This window comes from Pecten maximus, chromosome 2 (genome assembly GCF_902652985.1).
Source record: "Pecten maximus chromosome 2, xPecMax1.1, whole genome shotgun sequence".
Taxonomy (NCBI): domain Eukaryota; kingdom Metazoa; phylum Mollusca; class Bivalvia; order Pectinida; family Pectinidae; genus Pecten; species Pecten maximus.
Genome location: NC_047016.1, coordinates 24,583,589 through 24,595,582, shown reverse-complemented (window position 1 = coordinate 24,595,582; position 11,994 = coordinate 24,583,589). Strand labels below are relative to the sequence as shown.

The 11,994-nt window shown below is 35.1% G+C and overlaps 2 protein-coding genes across 2 annotated transcripts; one reads left to right on the top strand and one right to left on the bottom strand.

Moving 5' to 3' along the window:
- Positions 1-1,795: 1,795 nt before the first annotated feature.
- Positions 1,796-6,237, bottom strand: LOC117321591 (multifunctional methyltransferase subunit TRM112-like protein). Its single transcript, XM_033876061.1, has 4 exons — positions 6,099-6,237; positions 4,995-5,096; positions 3,261-3,353; positions 1,796-2,469 (listed from the first exon to the last, which is right to left on the bottom strand). Exons 1-4 carry the CDS (start codon positions 6,174-6,176, stop codon positions 2,368-2,370), a joined length of 375 nt encoding a protein of 124 aa, XP_033731952.1. The 5' UTR covers positions 6,177-6,237; the 3' UTR covers positions 1,796-2,367.
- A 183-nt stretch (positions 6,238-6,420) lies between these two features.
- LOC117321592 (DNA-directed RNA polymerase I subunit RPA12-like) lies at positions 6,421-11,900 on the top strand. The gene is made up of 4 exons (XM_033876062.1): positions 6,421-6,639; positions 9,688-9,788; positions 11,117-11,226; positions 11,565-11,900. The coding sequence occupies exons 1-4, from the start codon at positions 6,507-6,509 to the stop codon at positions 11,587-11,589; spliced, it is 369 nt and encodes a 122-aa protein (XP_033731953.1). The 5' UTR covers positions 6,421-6,506; the 3' UTR covers positions 11,590-11,900.
- Positions 11,901-11,994: the final 94 nt, after the last annotated feature.

Here is an 11,994-nt window from a genome sequence, read left to right as displayed (position 1 = left end):
GCCCGAGTTTCCCCTGGCCCTGACACCATGTCTCGTATGTCAGGGCCAGAGGAAACTCGGGCTAGATTTATATCTCACAAAGGTTGTCCAGACCGACTCTCTGCTGTCCGTGAATACTAACAAAGCTTTACAACTCGGACATACGGTCCTGATGAAGACGTCAAAAGCGGAGGCCCTATCCTGTCAGTACAGTACCCGGTTCATGTTTCAGCAATATTGAATTTAAGGAGGGTTTCTTATTGAAGATTTCCCCCTTAAATGTTTTCTCCTGTGAAATATTTATAGTTAAGGGATTTTCTTAAGGGAATGAATATTGATGAAACTAGGGTCTGGAGTTACCAGACTGCATTGTGTTCATGTGCATACTGAACTGTCCAGACAACAATATTTTCAAGCAACATCAACTGAATCTTTACTGAGGCTTGACAAAGTTCATCAGGAATATTTTCTTCTGTTCTTAGAAGTAAAAATTACTGAACCCTAACACAAATTTAAACTGTTACAGAAGAAAACAATGAGTTTTTTTTTAATTTCATGGTATTTGTATTCTGTATTATCAATTGTGTATTTTTTTCTAATTTAAGAAAAAATGGGAGATAATTTGATTAATACATTTAGTAATAATTCAGAACAAATTTTTTTTTTAAAGTTACTTTTGTATCCATTTTTGAGTTATGTTTTGTCTTGGACTCCACAATCATATTTTATGCTTGGGTTTTTAATGGAAAAGTTTTTTTAATAAAGATTTAACACTTCAGATTTATATAAATATATAATAAAAAAATTATATATATAAATGTATGCATTGAGATTTGACTTCTGAAAATGTTAAAACTGACTAATCTACTAAATGCCTTGTTCAATGACAAGTTATTTATGGCAGTTTCACATAGACTGGTTGGTGTGATAATTTTGACCTGTCTATAACATAAAGGCAACCTGTCTAAAGTGACCGTTTTTTCCTGACTCCCCTTGAGCGGTCTTTATAGACAGGTTTGACTGTATTGATGCATTACAAAAGAAATATCAAATTTTGTAAAATCACTTGTTCTCAAATTTCACTTATACAAATGTATGCCATATATACCCCCAAAATCACTCTTAGTGAAAAATGAGAAGAAAATACATCCACTATAAAATTCACTGCAATTTGGTAATCAACTACATGTAGTTCATAAATATATTGGAGAATGGCAATTAGGATTTTTATCAATTTCTTAAAATGTATGGATTTCAACCTAAAAATACAGCAAAGATTAAAATTTATGTAATCTGTAGGGTGTGTTGAGATGTTCATATTACAGAGCCATCGTGGTTTGGCTGGAATATTGATACTTTTTGAGAAACTGAACTAAACACCAGGATTCCCAGCATCCCTGACTTTCAGAGTCACTGGACCCATACATTCGGGAGTCACTGGACCCTACATTCGGGAGTCACTAGACCATACATTCGGGAGTCACTGGACCCTACATTCGGGAGTCACTGGACCATACATTCGGGAGTCACTGGACCATACATTCGGGAGTCACTGGACCATACATTCGGGAGTCACTGGACCATACATTCGGGATGATATTGTGTAACTGAAGACTGTGTTGAGATGTTTACTACAGGATCACACTATACATCAAGTTTGGTATAATTTAAGAGCATACACTTTTTGAGCAACGGATCTAAATGCAAAACTTTATAGTGAAATGTTATTAGTAATGCAGCCATTGGTGTCACTGCCAGAAATCTAACACCATAGTCTCACTTCCAGACTCCATGGCAGGCAAAACAATAAAACAACTGATCAAACATCAAACTGTTTTATTTTACAGGTATTCCATGACATTCATTACATACACACTCTCTTTCAATATGTATATTCACATAACACTTAACACATATATAATGTACATGCACAGTTAGGCAGAGATATAATGCTCATGTGCAAGTAAATATTTCAGATACGTATGGCATACAATATACCAGTAATCATTGAGATACTGTGTACAAATACCAGGGATGAAATTAACACAAAAACTCAACCAGTTCAGACTTTATAGCCCTATACTAGTATACATGTATCAAAAGGTTATAAATATACCCCCATCACTTAACTCTTGTCTTTTGATACATGTTGTTTAAACTTGTAAATGTTTACCTAAAAAATGTAACCTTGAACTTGACAGTACCCTGCTGAACTCAACTGTATACATAAATGTGTCCTCGGTCATCAATTAATGCAACAGTATCATTGTTTGTTGGTACAACAATGTAATACATATTCATACTTTTGTTGAGATATGTGTCTTCCACAGAAACATTTCGTAGTCTTCAATTAATGAAATGATTTGTTTAAGAAATTATATCCAAGATTTAAACTTCATCCTCGTTCAATAACATGTTTGGAATTCCAGAGCTGATGGGGAACTCACGACCAGATTCAGGACAGACTAGATTTCCTTCTATCACTTCAACCTGAAACAGAAATAGTATACAGTGTGTAGTTTGATACTAATACAAATGTAGTAACAGTAGTATCTAACACCACTAAAATGCCATCATTTGAAAAGGAATTATCTCCCTTGCCTTGTTAAAGGGATATTCTGCACCAAGTTACAATCTGTACTATTTAAAAACTATTTCTTATGACTTTTAAAACTATTGTCACCATCAAAATAACTTTACTGTGGTTTGTTTGGACAGGCAAAATTGGCGGAGATACCCCCCCCCCAATAAAATAAGTGCAACTAAATATAGCACATATGGGAATTCAGAACAGAAGGGCAAGTGGATCACAGATTATATGTATTGTGTAAATACACAAGTGCATAGCATATAATGCTATTCACTTATAACTTATGGGTCAAGATTTCATTGCTTCGGTCAGCCTTAGTTAATGCTGATTTTATGTTGTATAAAAATATTTTATACTGTTTGGCTAATACAATGCAAATCTGTTTTGATTTAATCAGGGTCTCACAAAATTATCTAGATCTATAAAGAATTTCTATGAATTAAATATCATAATACATATGTTTGTTTATATTAATGGTAAATTTAGGTGTACATTTTTCATAAGAGAAATAGATACTTAACTTGTACAATTATTATAAAAAAAAAATCTAATAAAATCCTAGCTTGTACAAATATTATTCTGACTGATTCATTGGATATATTTTATGCTATCACTACATATTTTTCATGAAAAATAGCTTTTAGTACAAATATATAATGACAATCACACATACACCATGACATGTATTTACCTGCATCAGAACATGGTGCACTTTCTGAAGTAACCCTTCATCCTCTTCGTAATTTTCTTTGAGTGTCTCTGGTAAGCCATCTCCATGACCGACCTGCAAATCAAAACGTTTTTATATTATGATGACCTTTTAAAATTTTCAATGCCAAAATTAAATCATATGTACATAGAGAAATGAAAAAAACATAAATCAAACATAGAGTAATAATAGTACTGATTATCATATACTTGACCATATACTTAAAAGCCACATACTCACGAGGAAACATATCAATGTTTAAATTTACATGTTGAGCTTTTTACAGTTTTCGGACTTGATACATACCTAACAAATTATCGTGAATCAGTAACTGAAAGAAAATGTGTATTTAAGAAAATATACGGGGAATTGCCCAAAATAACAAGGATTGATAGTATTGCAACAGCAATACAAAGTCCCCTGCCTGAGCTAGGAGTGCACCTATTTATTTCCCATTTTTAGCCTACATGTTATACTGATTATGTATACCAAGTTTCGTTAAAATCAGAGTAGTACTTTAGGAGGAGTTGTCTGGACAAGCCTCAACCAATGAGAAGCTGGCGGCCATTTTGAAAAATGGTTTTTCGAAAAAATAAAATGAGGGATGCACAACTACATGTTATACTGATCATGTATACCAAGTTTCGTTAAGATCGGAGTAGTACTTTAGGAGGAGTTATCCGGACAACTGTTGTGTGACAGACAGACAGACGGCCGGAGGGTAAACCTAAAGTCCCCCGTTTTTCAAATGGCAGGGGACTAATAACTGGCTGCCAGACCAAGTTTCTCTGAAAATTAGTCCCACAATGCAACGACAGGTTTTACAGTCCATACAAAATGGTGGAATGCCGCAAGCGTGGAACTGCGAAAATGCAGACAGATTCTGCCAAAAAAAAGAAACTAAAGTGTGTTGAATCGGCAAAACCCAAGTATTTCCCTAGGAAAGGAAATGATTCGTTTGAACTTAACGAGAGAAGAAAAAGGAATAGACAAGAATTCCAATTTTTCCGGACGTATATTAGATTGCTGGTTAGCTCTTGAACATTGTCAACTTCACCGATCTAAGATTTTATCGATGTTTTGTTGTATGCATATAGCTACATTTTAAAATTAAGTATTTAAATGTAAACTATGTTTGTTTATTTTGTTCATTTACCTGGGTATTATGCGAATATTCTGTTAATATCTTTAAATGAAAGCATTATTAGGCAAAGTTCATGTATGCTCGATATGTAAACAACAGCTATGTGTGTAGTTTATGTGCAGTGCACTCGTTCTCGGCTCCGTGACAAATCTCGCTATAAATATAAATGTGGCGAGTTATTTTTATACACTGATGTCTCAAGGACTCCCCCGGTCAAGCGTCCAAGCCAGTGGTCATTTTAATGTTGGGAGACTAGAGCGTGAATGAGCATCTTGGATTGTCATTAATACATGTGTGCAACTAGAATTTTAGGTTGTTCGGGAGTATGTGGCTTTAATGTTTTCCCTGACCATTTTGGGAATTTACAAAAGTGTAAATTACCATGAAAATGAGGAACACAGGTACATGTAGCTGGATCCATGTTGTCTTATTAAAACATATACATAGCATGTATACCAGAATTAAACAATTTAGGTACATTGATGATTTCATGTGTTTTGTATAAAGGCACTGCCATGGCAGACTGATAAAGTGCTGATCACGACTATATTCTTACTGATATATATACTTACTGATTGTGCAGCCTGATACAGTGCTGACCAGTCAATTTTAGGCAACATCCGTGTGATAAATTCTGGGTTGAAATCAACAGTTTTTACTTCTACTTGTTTGGGCTGTTGAAAGCAAAATAATGCATATCAACAATCATTTTTTTACAAATATTTAGTCATGATGCATTAGTTCTGACTTGTAAAACTATTAGTAGCATATATATATAAAATAAATTTGTTCAGGATACAGAGTGTAATTAATTGACATACTCTTTTGCAACTCAGAACGATGTAAATGCTTAAAACAAAACTCACAACAACCAGAATAAAGTAATAAAAAACACTTGAAAAAAAGAGTACATGCCATTTACTCATTCATTATGAAAGTCAAATTAATTTTTGATGATGACATTCAGGATCAGTCCTTTTCAATCTACATTTTGATATCATGTATGATGAATAAATGCTATAAATTTACACTTGTGTCAAAAAGTGTACAATCACTGACGACTAAAAGAATTGTGGCTTTCTGAAAATATATATTTAATTATTAGTAAGAAATGTGTGATTAATGTATCATTCGGATACCACAGGCACATGACATTCCTCTTTCCTAAAAAAAACAACGTTTGGAATATTTGTATTCATAAACGTTAACAGGACCACTCCCATTCAATGCAACACTATTTTTTTTGTTTTTGTTTTGTATTTAAATCATAATGAAAATTCAAGCAACGCGGACGGTTCACATTACAAAAAATTGTGCAATGCTAGATTGTACAAAGTGACAGTTACATACATGAACATACATATGTATATTGACAGCTTTCATTATGGTCGATCTATTACAGCTAAATAAATGTGCCTATGGGCATATTTGTGCCTGTGCTCCAGTGCCTGTTTCATATACTTTTTCTTGATATACACCTGCACTTGTATCTGGTATCTAACAGACTAACACCCTAAACACACATGTAGTGCTCGCGTACTAAGGTAAAATTAGGACCGACGTGTACCGTTGTTATACGTATACCCCATGATCGATGATGGCCAGCTAAAACTGTAAAATAAAACCAGCATCCCCTTAATTATCGTCCAAATAGCATATAAATAGGCCATACTTACTACAATTGCCAACGGATATCCATTCGATACGCTTTTTATTATGTTGGAAGTCAACATATTATGGGTGATCAACTTCATCTTGCTGCTTTTTTCTTCACCATGTGGTGAGGTAAACAGGAAGTAGAAACAAAATTTACGCAACATAAACAAGTGGATCGCAATGAATATCCATTTTTGTTTTTTATGTTCTTGCTGATAATTCACGAATTCATATAGCGTTTTACACTATAACATCGGAAAATACGACAAAATAATGGCAGAAGAAGCTTATCATTTATCTGTGTATGATCAAATGCGTTTCGTTTTATTTACTGGTTTTTAATGAATATTATATTAACCAAGATGTCTGCGCCCATCAAATGCATGACAGCATTGCTTTCGTGAAATTTTAATGCTATATACTTTAAAATGTCAACTAAGAAAATTCGTGTGTTCACAACAGATCTGGATTTCTGTCCCGACTGTGGATCAGTGTTACCTTTGCCGAAATTGGAACAATCCGTCGCATGTAAATCGTGCTCTTTCAAAATTGATGTTAATGGCAAGTATTTTACTTTTAGTATAGTATTTATTTACTGTAAATGTTGAGACATTCAAATTCTTCTGCTACATAGGATAACGAGTTTCTGAATTTACCACGGATGCATAATGGGGAGTTTGACTTTCTGGAATGTGTATTATGTATGATTACTGGGAAAATCAAATTAAAATAAGCTTGTTTTCCCATCCCATAAAAAATATTTGTATCGTATATGTATTGATTATTTTGATTAATGAATAAAATATTGTTTAAACTAAAATAATTGAAAGAGTACAGCGAATGGCAACAAAACTAATTCCAAGGCTAAAGGATCTACCATACAGTGATAGATTAAAGAGACTATAGGCTTCCCTTCATTAGCATACCGCAGACTACGAGGAGATATCATCAATGTATACAAAATCATGAACAATTTCCATGACGAAAATGTTACAATGGGAATATTTGAGCATGATACAACATCCAGGACCAGAGGTCACTCACAGAAACTAAAGAAAAAACAATGCAAATTAGACATACGTAAATTTAAATACTCCTTTGGATTTAGAATTATTGATGTATGGAACAGTCTATCTGAAGATATTATAAACTTTGCAACAATAAGGGACTTTGAGATAGGCTTGGATAACCAATGGGCAAATCTGGAACTTAAATATAATCATTTAGCTAGTTACAGACTGGAACCCGGAAGTACTAACTAATGTTTAATTATGTATTATCATAAGATTCAAGATATGGACATAGAGGCATACCAATGTCTGCATTCCGTAATTATCCTATTAAATCCTATTAAAAACAAGAGATCCCAGAGGGATCTTGGCGCCCACCATTGAATGATCTTTATAGGTTCCATGTCAGATTGATCTTTTCCCTACTTTTCCCTTCCTCTAAGTCTTACTTATCTGTGAAAATTCAGAAACAGCCCTCTAGTACTTTTCAAACAAGGGGAACCTATATACAGAATTTAAGATTTAGCTATAATGGCTGTCTGTCGGCCATGTTGTTTTCGTCCCAATATGCAAAACTAGGCACTGAGGGGAACCTACATATGAAATTTGAAAAAGATCCCTTCAGTACTTTCACAGAAATAGCGATAACAAACTTCAATTGTCAAAATCCGAAATGGCTGCCTGTCGGCCATGTTGTTTTCTGATTAGTCTCAAAATGCAATATGCATAACTAGGCACCGACGGGAACATGCATATGAAATTTTAGAAAGATCCCTTCATTACTTTCTGAGAAATAGCGATAACAAACTTCAATTGTCAAAATCCAAGATGGCTTCCTGTCAGCAATGTTGTTTTCTGATTGGTCTCAAAATGCAATATGCATAACTAGGCAATGAGGGGAACCTGCATATGAAATTTCAGAAAGATCCCTTCATGACTTTCTGAGAAATAGCAATAACAAATTTTAATTGTCAAAATCCAAGATGGCTGCCTGTCAGCAATGTTGTTTTCCTATTGGTCTCAAAATGCAATATGCATAAGTAGGCATCAAGGGGAACCTACATATGAAATTTGAGAAAGATCCCTTCAGTTCTTTCGCAGAAAAAGCGATAACAAATTTCAATTGTCAAAATCCAAGATGGCTGCCTGTTGGCCATGTTGTTTTCCGATTGGTCTCAAAATGCAATATGCATAACTAGGAACTGAGGGGAACCTGCATATGAAATTTCAGAAAGATCCCTTCATTACTTTCACAGAAATAGCGATAACAAACTTTAATTGTCAGAATCCAAGATGGCTGCCTGTCAGCCATGTTGTTTTCTGATTAGTCTCAAAATGCAATATGCATAACCAGGCACAAAGAGGAACCTGCATATGAAATTTAAGAATGATCCCTTCAGTACTTTCACAGAAATAGCGATAACAAACTTCAATTGTCAAAATCCAAGATGGCTGCCTGTCGGCCATTTTGTTTTCCGATTGGTCCCAAAATGCAATATGCATAATTAGGCACCAAAAGGAACCTACATATAAAATTTGAGAAAGATCCCTTCAGTACTTCCTCAGAAATAGCGTTAACAAACTCCAATTGTCAAAATCCAAGATGGCTGCCTGTCGGCCATGTTGTTTTCTGATTGGTCCCAAAATGAAATATGCATAACTAGGCACCAAAGGGAACCTACATATGAAATTTGAGAAAGATCCCTTCAGTACTTCCCTCAGAAATAGCGATAACAAACTCCAATTGTCAAAATCCAAGATGGCTGCCTGTCGGCCATGTTGTTTTCTGATCGGTCCCAAAATGCAATATGCATATCTAGGCACCAATAGGAACCTACATATGAAATTTGAGAAAGATCCCTTCAATACTTTCTCAGAAATAGAGATAACAAACTTCAATTGTCAAAATCCAAGATGGCTGCCTGTCGGCCATGTTGTTTTCCGAGCGGTCCCAAAATGCAATATGCACAACTAGGCACCAAGGGGAACCTACATATGAAATTTGAGAAAGATCCCATCAGCACTTTCTCAGAAATAGCGATAACAAGAATTGTTTACGGAGGGACGGACGGACGGACGGACCACGGACCACGGACGCAGGGCGATTTGAATAGACCACCATCTGATGATGGTGGGCTAAAAATCTGCTGTTCTGATAAATTAATCCTAAATTATATGTTAACTTAGCTATTATAAGCCCAGTGTCCTTTATAAATTTGCAGTCACGTACAGCTTAAAAGTCAATTCAAATCCAGAGGATGCATATGCATGTTGACAATGAAATAGCATATGCATTGGTTGGTAATTATAATTGAAATAGGCATGGGCATGGCCAGGCTTACTATGAGATAAATACTTCATTTACCTCAAGTAAAACTAGTATGATACAATAATTGCGTACAGTATTGCAACTGTTTTTTTTATTATATGTAGTTCTGATATTGAGCCCTTTATATAAGTGTCTGTTACTTTGAAGTGAATAAAGTGAATCCCATACCCGATTTTTATGTGTAAACTTGGACTGAAACATTGGTGTACAATTGCAAGCTCTGGTGTGATGATATAACGATATAAAATTGTGTTTTCTTTTTTCCTTCAGAATTTGATAATGTGAAAACATGTTCACGAATCGTGTTCAACACACCTGATAAGGCAGCATTAAAGGCCCAGGAGGAGACTGGTGAACTAACTGGACCCACAGTAAGTAACTAGAACTGTCGCCAGGATGGCTGACTAATACCCCCGCAATCTGCACGAGTCAATGGTGAATTGGAACTGTTAACTAAGATAACCCAGTAATATAGTGACCAGCTGCCGTAGCAACCATAATTTTGAAAAAAAAATTAAAGTGGCATGCACATCTACACATGGTCCTCTATATTTGTGTGAAGTTTCATTGAAATCGGCCATTTAGTTTAGGAGTTGTCCGGACAAACTTAAAGTTATGGTTCTTATCAGAAAACCTGTTTATAGTGACCAGTTGCCATAGCAACCATAATTTTGAAAAAAAAGAAAGTGGCATGCACATCTACACATGGTCCTCTATATTTGTGTGAAGTTTCATTGAAATTGGCCATTTAGTTTAGGAGGAGTTGTCCGGACAAACTTAAAGTTATGGTTCTGATCAGAAAACCTGTTTATAGTGACCAGTTGCCATAGCAACCATAATTTTGATAAAAATAAAGTGGCATGCACATGAACACATGGTCCTCTATATTTGTGTGAAGTTTCATTGAAATCGACCCTTCGGTTTAGAAGGAGTTGTCCGGACAAACTTAAAAGTTATGGTTCTTATCAGAAAACCTGTTTATAGTGACCAGTTGCCATAGCAACCATAATTATGGTTCTTACCAGAAAACCTGTTTAAAGTGACCAGTTGCCATAGCAACCATAATTTTGAAGAAAAAAAAAGTGGCATGCACATCTACACATGGTCCTCTATATTTGTGTGAAGTTTCATTGAAATTGGCCATTTAGTTTAGGAGGAGTTGTCCGGACAAACTTAAAGTTATGGTTCTTATCGGAAAACCTGTTTATAGTGACCAGTTGACATATCAACCATAATTTTGAGAAAAATAAAGTGGCATGCACATCTACACATGATCATTAATATTTGTGTGAAGTTTCATCGGAATTGGCCCATCGGTTTAGGAGGCGGTGTCCGGACAAAATGCGTCTACAGACGGACCGACGGAGGGACGGACTGACAACCTGATTCCAGTATACCCCACTAACTTCGTTGCGGGGGTATAATTACTCCATGCTCCCCCCCCCCCCCCCCCCCTCATTACATTAGCTTGAATTGACTAATTACATGTATGAAGTACATTGTACTTAAATCATAATGAAGAAGACTCCAGTTACTAGTATGTGTTGCTGTTATGAAATAAGCTTACAAGCTTACAGACACCAGAGGCTGACCATCTTCTAACTAACATTTCTCAAATTGTGTCTAGTTATTTTCGGTGGCCATGTGAGGAACAGTTATACAGTCATATACATTAAAGACTTCTTCAATGATCATACAGGTTGACAGAAAATGTCCTAAATGCGAGCATGAAGGAATGGTGTATACCACAAGACAGACAAGATCAGCTGATGAAGGCCAGACTGTCTTCTTTTCCTGTCCTAACTGCAGGTATGTATTAATGTTTAGGGCTTTTTCTCACTGGTTTAAATTTGTGATAGGGGTCTTTTTGTCTCTTTTTGGGAAGAAAATTGGTGAACTGGGAAAGATTTTTTCAGGAGTAAAAGAAATTTTGGGAATTTGACTTTAAAATGAAATGATTCCAATTGGGAATGGGGCCCATTAATGGCCCTAAAAGTCCTCAGAAAAAGTCCTGATATTATATTCAGTAAGAAATGGAAATATCTGCTGATAACGACCCAAGAATATAGTCTCCTTGTGTCTATAAACAATCAAGGATTATAGTATTGTTTTCATCATTCTCTACACATTCTTCATTTTGTCCTCAGATTTCAGGAGATTGAATATTCCTGACATCACAGGACTTCAATATACAGCTGGTGGTATTATCTTATGACAATGAATATGACTCTGCTGCTGATGACTGAATTCTCAAAGTGCCAACAGTGAAGAACTTGTTCACCTCGACCTGGAGTGGTATCATTAGAAATGTTACCATATATATGGAGAATTGTTTCTTTACCAAACTGTCTTTGTCATTATGAGAGAAAATATTTCTTTATTAATTCTATATATGTCGCTGAGACTTCTGTGATTATAAAAAATATAATCATTCAACGCAAGTGAAAAGAAATTGTTTGGCAGATTAAAGTAGTATGAAAGTTTTTTTAAATATTTATTTTCTTTTCTAAACAACTTAGAATGATACAAGAACTTCTACATCGAAAACTGTTGTATAATTTACTGGTAAAACAAATT